This window comes from Ammospiza nelsoni, chromosome 11 (assembly GCF_027579445.1).
Source record: "Ammospiza nelsoni isolate bAmmNel1 chromosome 11, bAmmNel1.pri, whole genome shotgun sequence".
Classification (NCBI taxonomy): Eukaryota; Metazoa; Chordata; class Aves; order Passeriformes; family Passerellidae; genus Ammospiza; species Ammospiza nelsoni.
The window spans coordinates 12,207,452-12,231,834 of record NC_080643.1 but is presented as its reverse complement, the minus strand read 5'-3'; the positions used below and the strand labels follow the sequence as shown (position 1 = coordinate 12,231,834).

Sequence of the window (24,383 nt, the reverse complement as noted above, 5' to 3'; positions counted from 1 at the left end):
GCGCGGAGCACGCCGGTTGCGGCCGCCCCGCCCTGGCCGGGGGACAGGTGGCAGCCCCGGTAACGCTGCGCTCGCCGCCGCCGGGCGGGGACGGCAGGAGGGTTCGCTCCCAGCACACAGGGACAGGGACAGACTGGTGAAACCGATCCTCGGAGACGCTCCAAAAGCACCCCAATAGCGACAAGGTCATTTAATGAAGAAAAAACCAAAACCAACCCCCCCCACCCCCCTCAAAAACTCTAGAAACCCTAAGTGAAACAAACGGCTATTATTAATTGTACGTATATACACATATAGCGCCACCACTACAGCAATTATTAGGGAGCCCGGGCCCAGCAGGACCCGCCCCACAGGCCCCGAGCTGCAGCACGGGGGTGGCACCGAAGCTCTCTCGGTTCACGGGCACCAGACACGGGCACGTAAGAGCAGAGTAAAACCGAGCCAAGCCAGGGGCAACGCTCTATGAACAGAAGGGATTTACTTAGCCTTTACTAAAGAAAAACATCCTTAATGATCTTTATTACGATAGTCCTGAACCAGATCCTAACATCTGGCTACTAAGCCAGATAATTGAGCTGTTGTTTTCATAGAATCATAAAATGGTTTGGTTGGAAGGGTTGGATCATCTTAATCCACGCCCCTGTCACGGACAAGGACCTTCCACTAGATGAGGTACTCAGAGCCCTGTGCAGCCCACACTTCCAGGGATGGGGCATCCACAACTGCTCTTAGGTATCATGTTGAAAACCTTATTCTAATTCTAAATTATTTTCTTCTGATCCCAAAACCTGGTGTAAATTAAGATGGAAAGCTGTATTTTTATAAAAGGAATCCAGCATGCTTTAAATCTAGTTTGTGCCCAAGATGTTAATATGATCCTGACCTACCATGAAAACTATCAGGAAGCTGTAATGGAAGGAGTCCAGTTCTACGTTTCCAATACTCACCCATCTGTTCAGAGCAGTCAGCATTTACACTTCTTTTTTGGGCTAGGAAAATGAAGCCTCCCTGTGCTTGAGGATAGTTATTTTCTGGATCTCCAAGCTGGCCCAAACTTAGCGTATCTGGTTAATCCTAGATACCTTTCACTATTTCATTCTTTGAGTACAATCTAACAAACACCTGCTTTAATCCAGGCCCTGCCCTTTGCTTTGCTGAGGATCCTGCAGCTCTCTCATTCCAACCATGATGCATAATCGAACCACAACACCACTCCATCACGTTTCTGGGCAGCTCAGGGGTACAGCTTCATCAAGCAGCAGTCTCTGCAAGCTGAACAGCTTTGCTTACACAGGCGAGGGGGAAAAACCAAGCAAACCAAACACACCCATCATCTAAGTCACATAACTTCCAAGAAAAAAAATAAAAATCAAACTCTTTATTTTTGTTTAAAAAAATATGTATTTGCAGTCATGTGCTAGTTATCATAGTTGTTACCAGTTTACGTGGTTCCAAGAAACAACATAGTGCTACAGATTAAATAGTTAAGATAATTTAGGGTATGAATGGCCACTTAATTTCTGGATTAGAAATTCTTTTCACAGGGCGTGCAAAAAAAAAAATTCTGCAAATTAGCAATTAATGCTGAAGTGGTATAGTTTATGTAACATAAGAGATACATTAAACTTTTGGTCGTGAGTAATTGTATACAAAACATAACAGTATTAAAATACATTATTTTCATAAAAATACTGTTGTGACACTTTATATCTAAATAAGAAATTTTTATAAAGATGGTATGAAATATTTGTTATACAAAAGCATGTTCTTATAGCAGGATTATGTCATAAGATGTAAAAAATTCTATCCAAGCACTTAAAAGCAGAGTAATTTTTTTTTAATAACTGTGATCCACTTGACATATAAAAGTATATGCTGTGTGTGTACTATAGCATTATGTTTGCTCTACTTGAAACTGGTCAAAGTACAACACTGCATGTGGAGCAGCTGAGTTCTTATACACCACTGAAACTTGTTCAAGAAGATAAAACATCCCATTCTTGTTGCTGAATATGCAAGAGGAAGGTAGTCTTTATGCATGCCTGCTGTATGCACATACTGAGAATAATTTCATGCTACAATCTTTTTTTGCCAGTCTGACCTGTCCAGAGGCTTTTTTCAGCTGAAGCCAATATTTTCTCCCTCCAGCCTCATCACCTCCTCACACACCTGACTGGGTAAGTCAAAAATAATGAAGTTAAAAATTTTAACAGGAGCTGACTGGTATGATCTCCAACTGAAACAGACTGTGTATCAGCTAACTCTACCAAAATTACCCATTTTAAAATCCCTATTAGAACACCACATTGTTCATTTCCTCTGATGAATACTGCATGCTTACATTTACATGAGTGATCCAGTTGAAATCCTGGATGTCAGCAGTTTAAAAGCACAAATTACTATGTAATTACTTTAAGGCATGTAAGAGCACCCTGATAACTGACACTGAGTGGAAGAGATTTTCTTTCAGGAAAATTTTGTCAGCTGCCTTCTCTTCTTTAAAGATGCTAAATCAATATCATTTTGGAAAGATGGTAAGAAGGAGAAACACGAAGTTAAAAATGGATCTGATCATTTCAGTTGCTCCTGAAACAGTTTTAAAAGCTGTGATTTACCAGTAAAACACCTCAATTTTAAGGCATTCTGGCCAAATCACCGATATGTCAGTTGGACTTAGCACTAGCTAAAAACTAAAAGTAAAAAACAAATAAAAGTAATCAGATACTACATCAACAGGACAGTACAGGTTCAATATTGCCTACCCCTGAGAAGGACTGGGTATAGCAGCACCAATTGGGAAACATTCTGCAATGCCAGCACTGCACTGTTGTCCTATACTGTGGCCCAGCTTATATGCCCACAGATTATTCTTAAGAGCACTTATTTAAAATAGTATTAGACATAAAAATCCCTTCAGTTGCATTGGTACTGAGTGGAAAAACAGTGAGAATGATATAGTGGGCTATACTGTTAGTACAGTCCATTTGTAGTGTTAACGTACTGGTTTAGAGCTGTGTTCCAAACTTGGTAAGCCACTGTCTTCTGTGAGACCACTTGCCTTCTGGTTTTTGGCACCAAAAAAGCCCAGCAGAAATCATGTTGTGCCAGTTTTGAGCAAGATGTCCTGTAAGTCATCTGGCAGTGCCAGTATAATATCATTGATGTGTGTCTGCAGCTTTTTCAGTGTGTCAGTGTTCACAGGAAGATGTTCTCTGTCAGCCTGCAACTGCAAAGGTACCAGAAAACAAGATTTGTACTAAAAATGCAAGGTTACCTTAAGAAATATCAAAGTCATGTATTACAAAATCTGGAAAATGAATTCCTCATTTGCTGACTGAGGAGGAATTTGGACAACAGCAGGTTTCCCAAGCAACCACACAACAGTGAGAACACTGATTTGGACTTTCAGAAATAACAACAAAAATTGGTTTTCTTCTTCCCTGGGGATTCAGATCAGTCACAGAATTACAAGTAATTAAAAAAACCCCAGCAATACAATGCTTCCAGCATAGCCAGATGATACTGGGAAGCCAAATAACTTTTCAGGCATGGCTGAAATTGACTGTCTCTGTTTTTCAAGCCTGAATGAATGACTGAACCTTTAAACTACCTAGATAATGATGAATATTTTCATTTATGTACTTGCAAAACCAGCTATATCAAGCTTTTATGTAGCTAAGTAATGCTCAATTCAGTTACTTACCAGTTTATTTTTTAACTTTAAGACAAGATCCACCGTTTCTACCTCAGTATGCTTCTGACTCCAGAAAACCAAGTTCTAAAATAAAAAAAACAGTCACTGAATTATTCATGGTTGCATATGTAATTTTCAAAAGAGGTCTTAATCTACACCTAATGTTCAGAATAGGTATTTTCCTTATTCCTATGCCATTTGCTAACCTCATTTTATTCATGCACTGTCTTTACTGTGAACTACAAAATATGCTTTATTTGTACTTCACATAACAGCAACTTGCACACAAACACAATACAAATAAATTAAAGGGGGAAAAAATCCTGCCAAACAGGCTCAGTTTGAGAAAGAGCATCTACAATGCCAAATGGCAGTGAATGATTACCAAATCAGAACTGCCAGCACAATAAAGTATTACAGTAGTTCAGGACAGAGGTTACTGTTTCTAGGGCACTAAAGGAGTTCATAACTAGTAAGATACAATCTAGTGGATTTTCTTCTGGAAGTTCTGCTCCCCTACCCCTTTAGAACTCTCCTATGAAACACATTTGTTCATGTACAAAAGAACATTTATTTTGTGGGTCAAAAGAAAAAACAAGAAAGGAGCAGAATCAGTAATAAATTTATAACACATTTCCTAATTTTTTATCAAGTTGATGTCAAATACAGTTGGATAGAGTCTAAGTTGTATAACTGACCTGCAAATTATTTGGTCTGCTCTATTTGAATAATCTGTTTGGATTTGCTACATTTTTATTGTTTGGGAATTGACAAGGCAAGGGATAAAAATAAATGGCTTTTGAGAAACAGAGCAATTTTCTTTGTTTGTTTTAAAGCTGTAATGTTGCCTTACTTTGTTTTTGTTCTTATTCCCTCTCTGGCTGTACAACATCTCCTCTGGCGATTCCTTTCTCTATCAGTTGTTCCAATTCAAATTATATTGATACCCACTTCAGCTTCTTAATTAAGGAATGGCTCTTACAACATCAGAATAGTTATGTGTTATATTAGTTATGTGAATTTTGTTATATGTAAACAGACTTCACGTCTAAGGTTTCCATTACTGTGCATCAGTTGTAGGCTTATTTACTAAATAGATCTAATTAGCTGTCAATTAGAATGTCAAACTAGCTGAATTTTTACCTTTAAAGCTACAAACTGTATTGTAACTGAAAATACGTTGTCAAGAATGGAAGCTGAACAGAGTAATATTGTCAAGTAAGAGGAAAAAGGTTTTTTTTTGAGGGTGAGTGTGCGCGCTTTATTTTAAAATACACAACAAACCTAAAAGTAGTTTTTACAAAGGATGACAGTTGTTATGACAAGTGAACTGTATTTCATATTGTTCTCTTGCTGTGTCAGTTCTAGCTTGTACTTGTTTAACTAAATCATGTTTTGCTAGATCAGGATTCACAAAACTGTCAACAAAGTCATGTTCAACCTATGAAAACAGGAGTAAAGCTGACTTGTGGGAGAGTGCATTTGTATTACAAGATGATAAATATAATTGTAAGCACACATTTTTCTAACCTCATTACAGAGTGCTTCTAAATGAAGGGCTTCTAACTTCTGGGTCATTTCCCTCTGCCGGCTCCTAAACCAACCATCAAAGTTTGGGGATTTCAAAAAATGCCTGGTAAAACACCAAAGAAAAATACATTTTATATTTAAGTACAATGTGGTAACAGTGTTTCCTACATCATCAGATGTAATTATATTTGAGATTGAGTAAGATATTAGAACCCTTTCTCTATACACTTTCAAAAAGATATAATATTCTAAAGTAGAGATTAACATTAATTCTAGTAATTAAGACAAGGATTGAGAAAAGAATGTAAAGAACATGTGTCTGAAACACAATAAAGATTAGGGAATTTGAGGAAAACAGAGATCAAGGCCCAGTTTGAAATAGCCTCATTTTTGTGTTTGTGTTTGATTGGAAGTAGGAATCAAGCTAGAATCAGAAATAAAACCACAAATAACACTGATATACAGAAACCTGTAATGTTAGCAAAAGAAGAGATTTAAGCAAGTAAAGTATGCTTAACCCTATCAATTTCTATTAAAGCATATATTCTAAAAGAGTCTTACTCAAATCAATCCTGATTGTAAGTTTCCTCAGGAAAAAGAGCATTAATATTATTGATCTGTTTTAATTTATATAATTTTTTATGCTGATGAAAGAAATTACCTGTAAAGTCCTATCCAATCTCCCTTTAAACCTGAGGTGAGCTGTGGTCCTGCTTTTTCCAATGTCTTCATGAAGTCATCTTGGCTAAACTGCCTCAGCTGTGGTGGACTCTATGGACAGAAAAAAAAAAATTAGCAGACCTTAATTTCTCTAATTACCAATTTCCAGCTCATTCAAATTACACTTCCTCACCTTCCAGGGTGATATGCATTTCTGCAAAGGCATTAAGCTTGCCACGTAACGTTCCTGGGGAAAGGAAAAGGAAAGGTTGTTTGCATAACCAGTATTAAAGACACACAGGCCACATGTGTGTTTACTTATTGCTTGTGACCACAGCATTTTCTCTTCCCAGTGTTAGTACAGGGTGGGGTTGTGCGTATTTACCACATGAGAAAACAAGAAGGAGTTTATCTTATATAGACTGTATTTTCCCAACTCCAGAACTTTGAGCCTGTCAAGTTCAAGAAGGACACGAGACAAAGAAGGATAGGAAGCAGATACACAGATAGAATATCTATATCCTGAACTTAAGCCATTGGTAAACAATCTCTCTTTTCTTTGGAAACAGTCCACAGAAGGTGGATTTGGAATCACCTATCATGGGTGATTCCAAACAGTAACCACGCTTTGTATCAAGTGTTTGGAAGAGATTGTCTGAGTCCCTCAGCCAAACATTAGAATTAGAATTAACCCACAGAGGACTGTCTGAGCTGTGGCCATCTCTGCTGCAGCAAGGCTTGGCACAGGCATGGCCAGAGAGAGCCCCAAGGTGTCCAAGGCACAGGGAGTGGGGCCACTGCCAAGTGTCAGGTGTGACAGCAGGAGGCAGCTGTGCCTCACCAGCTGGGCCCAGGCCTGATTCCAGGGCTACACTGGAGAGCTACTATACTTAGGGTAACTCCAGAAAAACTACTCCTTAGTGCTTCTGTAAAAACCCCATTACTCTAAGAACTCACTAAAGGAATAATGAAACTTTCCGTCAGTTCCAAGAAATAGCGCCGCAGTATCACACTCTGGGCTTCTGTAGGACGCTTCTGTTGTACTCCCTTAAAAAAACCCAAAACAACACATCACAGTCAGTCTGTTACTCCAAAGGATGTAGGTAGTTGTGGTGGGTTTACTTTTTATGAATATTTATTATCATCTGTATTCATTTGCCATATGCCCACACACAGCATCTCCTACCCTGAACCAGGGAAGGAAAGCAATAGCATCAAGTTCTTTGTACAGACACCTGTCTTTGCAATTATTGATTTTTTATTTTCATGTAAAGAATTTCAAGGAAAGAAATGTTTCTATAAAGAAGTGTTTGCAAATCCGTTAAAATCTGGAAGCTCTGATTCTTACACACCTCATGTGTTAGAATTTTAGACCAAAGAGACCAGAGTGGGGGTGGCAGAATATGGAAAACCTCAACAGATGAACAGATAAAATACCTTAAATTCTCTAAATTATTAAGCTAACTTATTGAGGTCCACCATTCAAATAGTTATAGGAGCTGCTAATAAGGCAGCAGCCTTTCTACAATGAGGGGGTATATATACCTATTTTGTTATGAACTGGGGCAAAGGAACCAGAATCCAGTTTCATTTCAGTTACACTAAGTGCAGCCTGACATGAAACCCCTGTACAACAACACACAAAACACACAAACCAGCTGCCATCAAGAACTGATCTACACCATTACCTTTTGCAACTGCTTAACGATTTCTTCATCTTTGTTCAAGTATGGCTTGTAAGAGGTATAAACACCTAAAGGAAAGAAAGCAGCATATAGCCACAGGAGAAATGAGGTACACATTTTAAAATTAAAACACTGGCAATTTAAGCCTGAAGTTATTACCAGGTTTGGAGTCCAAAGTTTTTAGGTTCTTCAGTTTTTTCACTTTCACCTGCTTTGGAACTTCACCTGCCAAAACACATAAAGCCACCTTACTTGAAGGCTATCTAATATTGTAAGAAACATTAGAAACATTGACAAGAATCCAAGTATATATCCAGAAACACCCAGCAAACACATGAATAACAGCAAATAGACTTTTTATTTCATATAAGTGTTCCTTGTTGAAAAGAAAAAAAAACAAAACACCTGAAATCCCAACAAAAACCCAAACAAGCAAAAAGTGAACCAAAAAAGCCCCACAAACAAAACCAGCCAAAGGATGACCTTCTGAATTCAAACAGCCAATCAACATACAGATATATAGCAGAGAATAATTATTTTCTTCATTTCATATTTTTAGTCCATTTTCCCTTGTTCCCCTTAGTGTAAATGCTTTTGGGAACAATCTTTGGTACTTTGGCATAATTAAAATTTGTATAGAAGAAAATCAAATAGAAGCCACAGATTAAGTGTTGTAAGAAAATGAATTTAAGTCTCCTTTGTCATAGGCCATACTAAAGGCTTTTGTTTTTCCAGTTTATCCTGCTCCAACCAGAAGACCCTAAACCCTGTTCACAGTCTTGCAGCCTCATCAGAACCTTCCTCCTAAATCTATCTGGATGCTCGAGTTTAGAAACAGTAACAGTTAAGTCGCTCTTGGAACTGCAGAGTTGGGGAAAAATGAAGGAAAAAAACCAACAAAACATAATCAGAACTCTTCTTTGTCCCTAAAGAAATAAAATATAAATTTTTAAAGACAGGTCAGACAGATGCCTCTCTAGAACTTCCTGACTAAGCATTTCCCATAGCTACATCAAAACTAGAATTTCATACTTGAAACTGTATATCAGATTTGAAGGCCACCTGTTTAAATGGATTTCCAGAGTTAATTAAGATTCTACTTTCCAAACATGAGCTACACAGCAGCAAAGTAACTCTTCCCCACACTACCCTAAGCCCCCACAGGTATTCTGACCATAGACAGACATGGTATTTTGAAGTTAAGCAAAACCTTGCTTAATTATATTGAACACAGTATTAATTAAGCAATCCTTAATTGAACACAGAATTAAGCAATCCTTAATTAATTCAGTGTACTCAGAAGTTAAAATTAGCTTCTTATACAAAAATTAATTTTATGGTGTTTTATCTTAATTGCATATTTATGCATTCCCAGTGTCAGAACAGTGTAGTGAACCTGCAGCAGCAAACAGCTACATTCAGGAATTTCCCACAATAATTCCAGTGGTGGCAACTGACATTTTATCCAAACATTACATAAAAATTCTAGGCAATTGTGTAAGGAAATCATCCAGACTGAACAATTAATAATTACTGGAATATTGCCAGATTAGAAATATATTATAAAAATATTGTCAACAACTTTTAAGATTACTGTAACATTCAAAAATAGCTTTCACATGGGTGTCATATTCTGTGCTGGCTGTGACTGATTTATTATATTCTATTCACACTAAAATTAACATCAGTAATACATTATGTCTCATTTTAATACCTTATTGGGAGAGATACAAATTCAGGATTCTCTGAAAGGTAGAACATTATTACTAATGAGTATTACTATCTTTTGCATTTAAGATACTAGATTTGAAAAGACACAGAGAAGTCAAAATTCTAATTTCACATGACAGATTTACATCCATGAAAATTTAGTTTCTATTAAATAAAATAAATGGAACAAAATTATATATGTTGGTAAATAAATAATCACACAGATCCCTTTGCACAGAATTGTAGAAAATATTTCTATTTTACCTGGAAGTTTGATATCTCCAATTCGGATAATGTGAGGCCAGTGCTGGAGTGTTTTAGCAAAAAAGGGATTTGTCACCCCTAGAATGACAGATGGCCTAGAAAAGTAATGACAATTATTAAAATATGACAGCAAGAGCTTCAGCCTTAACAAACAGAAAAGGTCAACTTAAGTTGTTAACTTGAAATTATTTTCCTTTGGTATTTAAGAGTTACATTTTAAATTGCACATAAGAGGACAAATGTTTATCAAAGTTTCAATGTTTTAGAAAAGAAGACAGTTATCTTAAAGTACAAACAACAACAATTGTTGAATAGAATAAAAATGACATCATCTGCTTAAACTTGGCTAAATTCTGCCCACTTGCAATGGTGAGAACAGCACATTGTCTGTAATTGGGGTTTTGTGATGTGTTGGTTTTTTGTTTGTTTTTTTATGAGCAGGAATCTGACCCATATTTGAAAGACAAATTGCTACTTTTCGAGGTTTGATAATAACAAACTCTCAGTACTTGAATGTGCATGTCATTAAGAAAATGAGACACTTAATATCCCACTTGCTTTAAGCAGCAGTTATCAAGTGAAGCAGCACAAGCACTTGAAGAGCACTGTGCCCCAGCTCACTCTGTGCCAGGTTTCTCTGCCTGCTCTGTGCTTGGGCACACAGGGAACAATGGGCAGTAAGAGCACAGTGCTGCAGCACAGGCCTGCAAAATTTGGGATTTATGGCACTAATAGGATGAGGTACGAACATGTTTTTCAACAGAGTGGTTGCCATCCATTTTTCAGTCAAACATCAGCTAAGGAATACAGCAGTAAGTCTCACTGAAACTGCCATCTTAAAAATAGTTTATCATCATTTTGTTAGACTGGTCTTAGAAATCCCAAAGTTTAACACTTTCTGTACACTACCCAGAAGTTTCTCTGCTCCACTCTATTATTAAGATAATACATGGAATAGACATCATTTGGATTCTTCACCTCACTAAGAGCCATAGGTTTTTAAAACTATCTCCAATCTATCCAACTTTTTGTTTTCCATAAGAAAGTCAGGGTAATTTCAGCTCTATTTCAAATACTAATCTCTGCAGTGACCAACCTTTTTATTTTGCTACAGAAGAGTGGATGGAATTTTGAAACATAGGTTACTACAGTTTAACAAAATTCTTCCTGGAATTATTTTTAGAAACTAAATTACATACTGCATAACCATTCCCATGGAACACAATCTAAAACATATTGCCTGTGTTTATGTGTTTCTCCACTGCTCCATCTCTGGCAATACACCAATTGAGAAGAACACTACGGTAAAAAAAAACCCAACAAAAACAAAAAATCCACATCAACAACCTCTGCCTGTTCTGACATTAGAAGAAATTTATCTATCAAAAGATCACTGAATCTAACAAATGCATTCCATTCCAAAATCAAGTTGCATTTAAATAACATACATTAAGAAATACTGGAGGTGTATGTGCTCAAAATAACAGCAGGATTTTAAAAAAATAAAGGGAGAAAAAAAAAAACTTAAAGTAGTTTCAAACATCACTAGTTTTGGACATTCACACTCATAAAAAAATAATTTCTGACTTATTTACATTAATAATCTAATAAATTTAGTGAAGAGATATTTGATTTTTAAATTGTCTTGACTAGGACTTAGCTTTACAAAATAGCTGTATGGGTGTTGAATTCTACAAGTCACTTTGTGTAGCAGTTAATTAAAAATTAAAACACAGCAGAATTTCCCAAGGAGCTACTCTGGAGCTGCTGTTGCACAGACAAACCCTTATGGAAAAGCAAGAACTTTTCTTGGGTTCATACTTGCAGTTTGACTTATTCTGTAGAGAATTATCCTATGTAACTCAAGCCTGGTTTAATGATGGCATTGTTTTGTAACTTTTGTCTTATCTAACTGGAATAAAAACTTAAATCAGCTGTACTCTGCATGATAATCTCACCAAAAAAAGAAAAGTCTAAACCTAATTCTCTAATTATAGAAATCCAGAATAGTTAAACAGTATTTTAATACAAATTTATGGTTATGAGTGGCTTTGAGCAACATCTTCTCCAGAGGGTTGGATTTACTTACGGGGCTTGTGTGCGAGTTGTGTATTCTTTGAATTCACTGTCGTGGATGGTGAAGTATGGCCTGAAATCACTGCAGTACTTCAGTGGTGAAATACAGCTGCAAGGTACAAGAAGGATGAGCTTGATTTGTGTACTCAGTGCAAACTTTCATGAAACACAGAAGCAAATCTAAAATTTGTAATGTTTTATCACACTCAGATCAATGAAGGTCCACTCAGCTGCAATCTTACACCAATTCCCTCAGCCATAGTTAGAAAGCTCTACTACATTTACCTAACAAGGGCCAACACAGTTTCTGAAGATTCTGCTGGTGATGGTGCCATCACAACAAGTGGTTCTCCCAGCAGCACCAGCTCCCAAAGCATCTGAATGTGGAAGAACACTGGACAGAAACACCTAAAAACAGATTGAGGTATTTTAATACATTTGACAACACAAAATAAATATTTTTTCTGGTTAACAAAGGCATAAAGAAGAAGTCTGTGGTAGTATTTTAATAGTAATTTGAAAAACATAAAATACTCTTGTAAAATGGAACATTTAGTGAACTTGTTTATTCATTGCCATTTCAGCCTGTATATTGTCAGTACTGTGTTTTAGCAAACTTGACAGAAAAAAAAATTAAAACCAACACTGATAAATGTTAGCTTACAAGCCATGAGATGTGTTAAGGAACTGCCATAAATCAAAAACATGTGGGAGCTCACAGCTAGGAATTAATCAGTCCAAGCTCCTACCTGAAAAGATCTACTTCATGAACAGTCGGTAAAGCCATGGAGATCTGAGCATCTGCCTAAAAGACATCGCAATGCTTGGTTTTTAGTCATCAGAACACCTAGGTATTAAATGAAATGGTTTCCCTTAAATGCTTACAGACAGTAGACAGGATATAGTCTAATTATTCATGTACTGCTGCAGTATATAGTACATTATCTCCACAAGTACCTTTGTGTTCTATGAGCAAGACATTTCCCAAGACACCCCCCCCCAAATCAAAATACTGAAGCTGTTTCAAACAACTGTACATGAAGACACAGACGGATTTGTTTTATAAAATCTTCTATGGCTAAAGACTTTTAATTCTGGATTCATCCTCAAAAAAACCCAAACTATCCAAACATTAAAAGGATGTTCAAGTTAGTAATTGTCAGCCAGCTATCTTCTTCCAGGACCTGGACATCTCTCCCTGCTCAGGGTTACTGGGTTAGAATATACTTTCAATGAAGAATCCAAATCTGGACTACTCCATTCAAAGTTTTAAAGATTGTGGATTTCATTATTATCATAGTATATGACGATTTGCTACCCATCTTTTCTAACTAACAAGTTTAAGAATGAAGCAGATCTCTGGCTTTGTCTGGGGCTGTATACAGTTATCAGTATCTAATCACTACCTGGTGCATATTCTGCACTATCGGTGTTGTTCCAGGCTTGTCACGATATGTTGGAATCCGCAACTTGGAAAGAAAAAGAAAGATTTATTTTCCCTTGTATTGAATCAGCAAACACTTCAAATGCTGACTTACAGAAAATCTGTAATACTTTGAGAGGATATATATTACATATATCCTCTCAAAGTATAGAGGATATATATTACAGCATGACACTTATTTCCTCTACAGAACTTCCACCTACAGAATTTCCAATTGCAAAATGACTAATAGAATATGAAAACAATACTCCAGTTTAAAAAGAGACTATTGGTAAAGTGAGTCAAAATTATAGCTGTAATTTCAATAAAAATACCTCTAAATTTTGGAAAGAATGACCTGAAACCAGGTCTTGGGGGTTTAAGATGGTACAGAATTACTTTCAGGAAAAAATTCTCTCCTAAAACATCAAGATGTTCTGGCAAGTGAGACTTGCCAGAATCCAAATAGTCTGAACATGTGAGGCTTCTCTGGATTCACAGTTTGCATCTGTAAGTCTTGAGTGTTACAAACTGAATCATAGTGGAAATGGATGTCATTTACACACAACACTTAAAACTGCCCAAGCAGTATAAAAAGCAGGGACAATATCACTGGACAGTAATTATGGCTTTACTCAGTTTAGGAATGCAATTTCAGTTCTCATGGGTAAGAATTATTGATGAGATAAATGCAGGCAATGCCCAAAAAAGACACATCTGAGACTCCTCACCACCCAGCATCCAGAACCATTCTTTTAAATTTCTGATGTAGTATAATTTCAGAAACTTCTTTTTCTCCCTCTCTTTCCAAAAACTTGAGAGTTTCTGCTGGGAAGGTACTTCTGGCTGCAACCTCCGACTTCATCAAATCCATTTAGTTGCACTTCATACGGATTATGAAATTAATACAACTCCCAGAGGCCCAGTTCTTAACCACTGTTTAAACTCAACAGTTCTTCACTACACCCTAGATACAACCTCTTTAATGGCTTTCTTCAGACATATTTCACTGCCATTAAAAAATACAAACAGCACAAGCAATTATTTCTGGTGTGCAGGACAAAAAAGATTTTTACTCAACTTTCAGGAATGAGAATGATTTTCTCATCAACTTTCAGGAATGAGAATGATTTTTAGTCAAGCAAATATTTCATTTGCTTGACTGGAATTTAACTCTCAGTATTTTCAAGGGCTACTTTATGTTTGATTTGACAAACATAATTAGCACTGAAGTCTCCTAGAAAGCAAATTCTAGGAGGGATAATACGGACACTGCAACTAGTAATTGTATTGAAACATCACTTTTTAGTAGCTACTAAAATTAAATATTAACCTAAGCACTATAAAAGATCCTCCCCTCCTCCCCTCAATTAAAGCACTTAATCAAGATCTCCCAGACCTTCACTCTGAGTGCTGTGAACATCTACTCCTGTTTGGAAGATCAGGACAATAAAAACAAGGCACAAGGGAGTGAGGAACTGCACAGTGAAAGGTGGGGAAAACACCCTCAGAGAGGAACAAGTGCAGAAGTCCTCACCTTCATTATGAGACCCATAAGAGGCAACTGCAGAACTTTCCCTGGAACTGGTGCTGGCCAACGATCAATGTCACTACAAACTGAAAGAAAAATACCAAAGTTTCTGCAAGCTATAAACCATGATCACAGAGTCACCTGTGTGCACACTGCAACTTGAAATTAGTGCTAATAATCCACAGCAGTTCTACTTGTCTCTCAATCACACTAAAGTTTTACCTTTTGGACATTATGTATGTATTATTCCATTAGAATGATAAAGGTTTTCATTCCAAGAAAACAGTGTTCTCTGGCCTTCCAATTTTTGCAATAACAAGACTTAAAATTAGTTGAAGAAACATTACCTGGGAAACCATGAAAGTACATACTAAAAGAATTTGAAAAGAACACCTCCATTTATGTATATTGGCTACTGCAGAACCAATAAACAGTTAAACAGTTAAGGAAAAAGCTGATTTGTAGCTGGCTACAAAGTTTTCCAGCATTTTCTTGTAAACCATTATGAATATAAAACATAATTCTCATAGTTTCTGCAGAGCAGAAAAATGCAATTCTTTCATGGTTTACACAAATTGTTTCTCAGTGAAAACACAAAACGATGAAAGCTGTATGGGGCAGGCACAGTACATAAAACAGAGCTCTTCCAGGCAAAGAGCAAATAACTTTTCTATTTGTCTTTCTCCAGCTCTTTCAGCTCTGCAGTGACGCTGAGGCACCTGTTACCAGCACTGCTCTGTCACTTTTTCCATTTGGTCAAAAAACAAACAAATCACACACACAAAAACCAAACCTCAAGCAAGATGACATTTGTACAGCTGCTCAGCAAAAGTTGTCAGACTGCCCAAAAGGATTTGGGTGATGAAGAGCACAAAGTAAGGATTGCCATCAGCTCCTTGTGCTCAACAGCTGGTCCTGAAACACACACAACCCTAGAGGGGTTTCAGGAGGGATCTCCAACTCTCCCAGGGAAGATCCAGAATTCAATTAGCTCTGTTCAATGATCTAGAAGTGAAGCCAGTATGCTAAAATTTCAACCCTCTACCCTGCAAGAAGACAAAACCACAAACTAGAACATCACAGTGTTGTTTTTTTCTCCAGAAGAAGGATGTGAGAGTGTAAGAGTCCAACATTATAGGACCACTACCTGCTTCCAGGAAAGCTTCACTTTTTTCAAAATATTCTGGTGCAATTTGCTTAAGCATGGTACGAAAGAGATGGACATAAGGCAGCTTGCTGATGAGGACCAGTGACTGGAATAAAGAGTAACAAAAGAGATTTTCAGTCAACACTTGCCCTCAGTTCTACTGCACCTGTTACCCTCAGACAAGTCCAAGTGGGACTTCTCTCACACATGCAAGCCAACCACACATCTGACTACAGGCAAACTGCAGACAAACAACTGCCAAAACTACCCAACTTTTTTGTTTTTAAACATAGACACAAAACTATCTCTTCTGACAGCATACCTGATGTAAAATTCCAACAATTTACTATAAATTAACAACTAATTTAGTTAGAAAGCAAGACAGTTTTCCTGTTCCTCTGCAGTCACTGAAAAAAAAATTTCTAAATTAATATTTTCCTAAAAGAACTGAAATTACCTTTTGGAAATAGCCTCTTTTTAATGATTTGTCTCGAACTTGTCTGAAATACACATAGCCATAGTAATATGCTGAGTCTTTCTGGAAAAGACAAGAAAGAATTCAATACAATCACCTGCTACTGCCCTGCTTTTTGAAGCATTCAACATAGTTTAAAAGCCTATTCCCCTGTGAGCTCCCAAGTTGATTAGATACAATAAACTAGAAGGATTACTGTGTTTATTAACATTATCTTCTTTAGTAAGAACTTCAAAGAGAAAACATCATCATGGGGAAACAGCTGTGCTTTCTGGCTTTACTATTTTTATATCTACATTCTCCTGACACACTCTGAAACCAAAACCAGAAATAATTTCTTGAAGAACACCGCAACTTTTATTATTCTGCAAAGTAGCACTAAAAAGATTTTAGCAGTTAAAAACCTTAAAGCCCTGACTTGAAGAGATAAAACCTAGTCTTTCAGTGTATTAGTTTTACAAAAGATTCTTGGAATATTAAGGAAGTAGGCTGCCAAACTTCAAAGACAAGACATCAGCTTTATGCTTTCTACAAAGAGGAATTCAGGTATTTGCCACATACACAGAACTAAATTGAGTTTGAGAACCAGGCTCCCAGAGGCCTCAATATTCCCTATGGACATGATGAGAACAACTTTTGGCCACTATCTCTTTTAGGTAACTGCTCCAGCTTCAAAATTGAAGGGTGGAAACTGAGACAGCCCAACTTGCTTGGAATTGTTTAAATTAAGTTATAAAGAACTTCATATTTCCACAACAGTGACGGTTCTTACAATATTGTCTACGGGTTCCTAGTCAATAATGAAACAGATTTGGGCTTCAATTTAATTCCTTGTAATCCAAAATCCACACTAATAAAACAAAGAATAGTTAATGAAACTTATTCTTTTTATTATTCTTCTTATTATTAGCTACAAAAAACATGAGTTTTGACTTTCAGGACATCCACTTCAGAGATCTTTCTTTTCAAAAGTTATATTTAAAGGTGAAGACCCACAAATTAACATTACCCAAAATAAATTTTACTTCATTTTTTTCTCATATCCAACCTTTAAGTAAACTGGTAGATCTCTATCCAATTGGTCCAGAAAACAACAGAATGAGACTTTCCTTCCAGGAGACCGTCGGAATCTAAAACAAAATTGTGTGTCCCCAAGACAACCTACATGGGGAAGAGATAAATGACAGACAGTATTCACAGCTTGAGCCTTGTTTAACATGAGCACTTGCTTACAGCCAAAGAGGTATCAGAGTTTTGGTTCATTTATCTTGCATTGCCCTTGTGAACATTAATATATTTATAATTTTATAAGTGGTAAATTTGGCATCTTTGCCAACAGTAAATATACTGTCTGCAACAAGGAAAACAACAATCATGTTCTCAAACAGGTCAAATGGCTCTTCTCCTACTGCCATTCCCCATTTCATTGGCATGCCTGTACAGTTCTGATCATCTTAGCCATGTCATTGCTCTGCTACATGGCTGCACTTTACCTCTTTTTCTGACACCATACAGTTCATACAGATGTCACACTGGAGGAGTGCATTATGCTGATCTGTAACTCCACAGGCAGGTCTAGGACTCATCATTTTGAGTGCTGCAAAGCTAATTGCTGAAAACTGAGTGAAATTGAGTAGGACTTCCCAGTAATATCCCCAAGGAGCAAAGTTTTCCTTCACTTCTATCAAAATGAATTTCTTAGAGAAAAATGTAACAAATTCTCAGCAGAACTGTTTCACCAGACTTTCAAGGTCCATTTCATCTTCTCTTTCAGTCACTTCCATTCTGCTGCAGCAAGCACAGACAGCCCAACCCCTGAGTGACAGTGACATGCACAGAGCACCCAGGGCTGAGCCTCAGACCCCCCTGGAGCTGCACTCAATCCCCCCGTGCACCAAGATAAAAGCAAAAGAAGCAAAACACAGTGAGACGGGACCTTGAATTCCAACAGGTAACAAGTGCTCAGCAAGGATGCAATGATAAGAAAAACCACAGCACATGCCAATACCACAGCACTAAATATTTGCTTTAACTTTTCAAAGCTCCTTCCCTTCATCCAAAGGAAAAAAGCCCTCAAGAACTATTATAAAAACCTACACACAGAAGTTCTAAATTACCCTTAATCATTACTATGTTCAAATATCATTCAGAATATGTCTTCTTATTTAACAAGCTCTTGCAGAGAAAATTGGTAAATGTCTATTCTTTTTTCAATTATCCATGCAGAGAAGGTAAAGCATTGTTTTAAAAATAACTGTACTGCAAAACTCAGCTTAAAACCACAGTTGTTGTGATCTAGTAGCTCATTAAATCAATTTTCTCCTCTAAATTCCCAGCCACAAGTACTGGCATAATCCCTCTTTGTAATATTAAGAGAAAAAAGTTGAATTAACCTTTTGAGCCATGAAAACCTGGGATGGGCTGACCTCAAATTTAACTGCAAGCTAGTAACTTCCTTCACTGCTCTATTATATAAAGCTCTTCTTTTTATGCTAAGGCTTATGATGAAAAAATAAATCCTAACAGACAGGATACACTACCAGCCCTGTGGAAGGCAGGTTTTACACAGGTTATTTCCTCTACATCATTTGAAACTTCAGCCTACCAAGAATGATCAAGAACCAGTAGTTCTTAATAGGGACATCATAAAAAGCAAAAATGTGGAAATTTTCACTGCTGAAAATAAAACCTCCTCACACATACCTATTCTGCCTGAAGTAGAATACTACACTGTTATTTGAAAAAATACATGAAAAATTTTTAAGAAAGCAACCTTTGCTCTTAACACATGATTTTGTACCTTCAAGATACCTTTTAAAGACTAAAGATACTTATCACCATTAACAATGAGAGTAATTAGAACATACAGTTAACTCCTATTTCAGTAACAGAAAGAAGCTGTGCTTCTATTTGCATATAGAATAGCAAGAACAGAGAAAATACCTTAATTTCAGTGATATTTAAACAAAGGGGAAAAACTAGCCAAAATACTTTGTAAAATTACATAAGAGAGAGCTCACACACATTAAAAGCACACATCTGCATCACTCCCTATCCAAGCTGTCATACTGCAGAGCATCCAAAAGCACAGAGTCACTGCAGTTACAGGCACAACGCTGGTCCTGCAAGCTTTGACTTCTGATAGAAATAAATGTGAAAGGAAGTGCCTGAACTTCTGTAATTTCTTTTTGCAGGTGGTCCAACCCATAAGCCACATGCCCCAATTTCTCCTTGGCAGCAGAAGAGCAGAAGTTTAGATTGGAGAATAATTTAACAACCAGGACCACACACAGCTACAGGCACAGCAACAATGCACAAGATAGCTGAGGTTTTCCTTTCACAACTGTTCTTTCTAAATGCTTTTGAATTTAAAAGTAAATTTCAATGTTATGAACTTAGAAAATACACATTTAGTCCTTTATGAGAAGGGGGTCCCATATACTTCCATTTGCTTTACTAAATCCTTCAAATTCCATGCCTACTCTCCTCTCTACAGTGACAATACTATTATTTTGTTTAAAGAGGAAGATTAAGATGCTCATTCTTTACCTGCCAAGTATTCTGAAATGTCTGCACAAATGTCATCTGGGAGGTCTTACACACTTACATAAACCAGAGAAGAATCCTCAGACCTTACTGCAATGCAGACAGTTGCAGTTTTATATTTAACCTTAGCTCCAACGTTTCTGTATTGCAATGTTAATTAAGATATATAAATACGTACTTGATCTAAAGCCCAGAACACATCCTGTCAAATTCTTTTTTAACACAGTTTAGTCCAACAACAGACTACAGAGAGAAGAAAGCACTTACCCGAATTAGAATCTGGAAAAGACAAATAGCAAATATTGGTTTTCTAAAGGGTAGGGAAAAGAAAAGACAGCTGTTATATTTTCTGAGATATAATATATTTATATTTCCTAAGCTAAAACAAAACGATATATAGCAACTATGACTTACCTCTTTATCTGTGAGTTTGGAATGTGGAGGATATATCACCTAGAGGAAAAAAACAGTATTATTTTATTTGAAAATAAGCTGGATATAAGCAATAAATTTCCATCAAATATTTTAACAGTACAACACTCAAACACCTTCCCAGCTGTAGGACATTTTCAATTGTAAGCTATTAATATTATGTCTCAGTTCTTATCTTCATATGCTTTTAAGCTTTCTTGATCACCCATCTTTACAAGGTATTTTGGATGCCAGTTAGAGACCACACACATTAATTTAAAAAGACACATTCAGAGCGCACATTCTGAGTAGCTGAGATTTATGGTGCAAAAGGTCTCAAAGGAGAGCAAGATTACATCTTTTAGATTTAACTTGTACATGCAAAATGCAGTAGAGGATTACATTTAAAGCAAACACACATTGTCTGAAATCTGTTGCAATCAAAAGTCAGGCAGGAGTAACCAAAATTCAAACACAAAACATGATCTATATTATTACCAGCTCTTGGAGGATGAACACTAGTCCCTAATAGCAACTATGGAAGCTCAAGGAATAAACTCAAAATCATGGCTTTTTGTACTAACAGAAAAACAAACAGATCATGTAGTAAGCTTGCACAACACAGAAATAAAAAATGATGCAACACAACCAAGATGCGGAAGCACAATTACTTCAGAAAAGAAAGGATGTACAAAACGAGGGATTATGCAAGCAGGTGGGAATAGAATATCCAGGAAAGAGGACAAACCTCAGACACCTAGATTTCACCCAAAAAAGTCCTCAAAGCAACCCACAACCCACTCCAAAACTCCTGAAATGCTTGGCTAGCTTATGAGCAGAGGAAATTTGACATAAATTCCAGTATTATGTTTCACAGAAGGTTTCAGAGCTTCCAAAGATGGAACCTAGTTGAAGAGCAGAAGTTCAAGGCAGGAACAGCAGCTTCATGCAGTCCTCATCTCACCATACAGCTAACATCCCATTATCTCATTTAATCTTGTTCTGCTCAATGTAAGTACATTTATTTCCAGGAAACACAACACTATCCTACTCTATAGAAAATAACAGATATACCCACTGGTTGATCTCTGACTAAGCACCTTTCTGTCCTCCAGCCATAAAATCTCCAGGGCATGTTTTCCCCTCAGTCTTCCATCAAATATGTCCAGCTGTATAAGACACGATTAGCACAAGTGAAGCTGAAAGCAGACACCAGTGGAACACCTGCATTCTGCATGCAGTAAACCTATCACTGCCTCTTTTCCAACCCTTAATACTTTCCTTTGCTATATGCTAAGCAGCTATACACTAAATGTAACTTTCAGAAGCTGAATGATGCTGAATTACCCACATTTAGTCAGAAGGCTGGCATACAGACTTGAATTCATACTCCTTCTCCTCACTAGCAGGTGTTTCTTCCCAGAATTCCTACATAAACTGAAGCTAATTATTCTGCATGCAGCTACATGCTGGGAGGGGGAAAAACCCCAACAAAACAGGCCTTAGTTCTGTAGACATTTTAAGACTCATTTTATCCAGTTAAATTAACGTGACTGTCAACTGAGAAGTCTCAGCCAGGACAGAGACTGTGCTTCCCTCAGCCACTGAGCACAACAGCTGCCCAAGTCACAGGTTATACAGAAACCTTTGTCTTTGTTGTTAACACCGCCTCATAACATCAAAGGAAGAGAACTCAGATAATTAACACAATATCCTGGTTTTATCTGCATTTCTTTGTGGCCAACAGTTATGTATTTCACATACTGCAACAGCCTGGTTAAATTTTAGGCCAGTCTGCCAGGCATTTACACTGGCACCCCTTTAAAGCAAGGAAAAGAGAAAGAAAAAGACATTTTCCCTGCAGACCAAGAGTTTGCTGTGCAGTCACATGGTGAAAAAGGCAAAACAGGATGTGAAACTGATCCGAACAGTAATTCTTCTTTCCATTTCCCAGCACTGTGAGTTCCCCGTGCCCTCCCAAAGCGGTGCCACAGCTGTCCCTGCCCTCCCCAAGCAGTGCCACGGCTGTCCCTATCCCTGCCGAAGCGGTGCCACGGCTGTCCCTATCCCTGCCGAAGCGGTGCCACGGCTGTCCCTGCCTTCCCAAAGCGGTGCCATAGCTGTCCCTGCCCCTGCCCTCCCCAGACTGTGCCACAGGTTCCCCGCCTGTTGCACAGAGGGCACAGCCGGGAGCCGCAGCTGTGACACTGCCAGGGGCCGGCATCCAGCTTGTGCTGAAGGAAAACGCTTCGAGCCCATAGAGAACCTTTTCGCAGACCTCAACGACCTGGCGACCTGTTAATTATGAAGATCACTTACATTCTCCTTATTAGCACATTTTTTAACACCTAGACGCCATAGAAATCAGCACCATTGGTAGGCAAAGAACGCCGACGGTGTACTTCATATAAATCCCGGGACGCAATGCAAACCATTTAAAAGCGCCCACGGCCAGCACAAGCAGCGCCATGAGCAGAGCTGCACCAGCCTCACCCGGGACAGCCGAGCCGGTTCACCGGGGCGCTGCCCCGCTCGCCGCTCCGGGGCTCCGCACAACCACGCTTCCTTAGGCACGGCCGAGCTTCCCCTGCCTCTGTGCAACACCGGGGCCAGAGGAAGCGCCCGATTCCGGCGGGGCCCCGCCGCAGCCCGCAGGGCGAGCGGTGCCCCCCGCCCGCCGCCGCACGTACCTCCACGGCCTGGCCCAGCTCCAGGTCGAAGCCCACCACGCAGACGCAGTGCAGCCAGGCTGAGAAGCGGTCCCAAGGCAGCAGCGACAGGCATTGGTCGGGACTCTCCGCCTCCGCATCCTCCGCAGCCACCTCGGCACCGCCCGGCCCCGACTCCGGGCCCCGCTCCCGCCGCGACATGGTCCCGACCCCGGCCCCGCCGCGCGGAGTCAGGTGACTCGCGTCGCCCCGCCCGCTCCCCCCGGAGCCGCTCAGAGTGGGAGGGGCCAAGCGGGCACCGAGGGAGGCCGAACCATTCCTGCGGGGAGCGGGGGGTGCTGGGGCGGTGGGGAGGGAGCGCCCCCGCGCGGCCCGCCCGGGAAGGGCTGCGGTGCGCCCGGCCCGGCCCCTCCAGGCGGGCACCGGGCGGGCCGAGCTGCTCGGGCGGGGAAAGCGGGGAAAGCAGCTCCTCTCTCGGGGCTGCGGACACCGCACCGGGCCCGGAGAGCCCGCCCTACCGGGGCTCAGGGGAGTGCTCGCGAGGGCAGCTCTGCAGGCAACGGATCAGTCAGCGCTCTTTGCTCTTTGACATGTCAGTGACAGCACCTGCTGGGGCCGCCGAGTAATGAACAGCCGTGTCTCCAGCGTGAGCTTTGCACCGCTGAGCGCGGCACGGGAGGGACATGGAAATACCCCTCTGGCTGATGGCTGCACAGCTTCACCCTCACAGGATCACTGGGATGATAATAAAAAAAGCATCCAAATCTCTTAAACCCTCTTTTATTGCCTTAGCCAAAGCCCAAGCTCTTTAATAATGTAAGAGCTTTCAAATAGTCTTTTAGCACAGTGCAACAGCTATTTATATTTCATTATGAAACATTTTGTAGAGTTAAAAGTGCTAAATAGCTACTTTATTTAACAAAAAAGAAAAAAAGAAAAATAAAATATCATGCATTCACCTCCCCCAAAACTCCATACCTCTTTTAATTTAATTATTCACACTAGATTTTGGTTGACTGTTACTAGAACAGCTTCAACAGCAGTAGGTGTAGATGAGCTGCTACCTGAATCATTACATGCCATTTTTCCTCCAGAACGGGAGTTGCAAATATTAAAAGCAAGATAATACATCTATACTTACTTAAAAGAAAATGTAGGATGCCTTAAATGCACTGTTTCCTTAAGGCCCATTAACATTTGTTTATCAAAAGCAAACAGCTAGAAATTAACAGTATGCTTTGATCACTGGATTATTTTCTAGACAAAAGATGAACAAACATATAACTCAGACAAAATTATAACACACAAAATTATCATGGTAATAACTTGAGATACAGCGGCCTTCAGTTATCTAAAGCATGAGCAGCAAAGTGAAAGTTAGATCCAGGCGGAGATAGGAATGGGGTTCTGAGTGTGCAGCCTCGGGCAGGCTCTGTGGGAAGGCTCTTGCTGTCTCCAGCTGCTTCAGGTATAGTACAGTGATACCATGCAAGTCTCACAGATTTTTCAAGTAGTTAACTCCTAAATTCTGTAGATTCTCTTGACAAAAAAATTCTCATAAC

General features: G+C 38.8%; 1 protein-coding gene across 2 annotated transcripts; it reads right to left on the bottom strand.

The window, feature by feature from the left end:
• Window positions 1-1,377: 1,377 nt before the first annotated feature.
• On the bottom strand, window positions 1,378-23,054 carry DENND6A (DENN domain containing 6A). Of its 2 annotated transcripts, XM_059480275.1 has the most exons (20): window positions 22,843-23,054; window positions 20,156-20,194; window positions 20,009-20,051; window positions 17,244-17,356; window positions 16,178-16,258; window positions 15,721-15,826; window positions 14,580-14,659; window positions 13,026-13,088; window positions 12,369-12,424; window positions 11,905-12,027; window positions 11,633-11,728; window positions 9,544-9,638; window positions 7,729-7,794; window positions 7,573-7,637; window positions 6,842-6,931; window positions 6,078-6,131; window positions 5,886-5,995; window positions 5,225-5,327; window positions 3,704-3,778; window positions 1,378-3,226 (listed from the first exon to the last, which is right to left on the bottom strand). In XM_059480275.1, exons 1-20 carry the CDS (start codon window positions 23,020-23,022, stop codon window positions 3,095-3,097), a joined length of 1,770 nt encoding a protein of 589 aa, XP_059336258.1. In that variant the 5' UTR covers window positions 23,023-23,054; the 3' UTR covers window positions 1,378-3,094. The 2 variants fall into 2 exon arrangements, with proteins under 2 accessions (XP_059336258.1, XP_059336257.1); XM_059480274.1 differs by lacking the exon at window positions 6,842-6,931 and having other exon boundaries at window positions 22,843-23,037.
• Window positions 23,055-24,383: the final 1,329 nt, after the last annotated feature.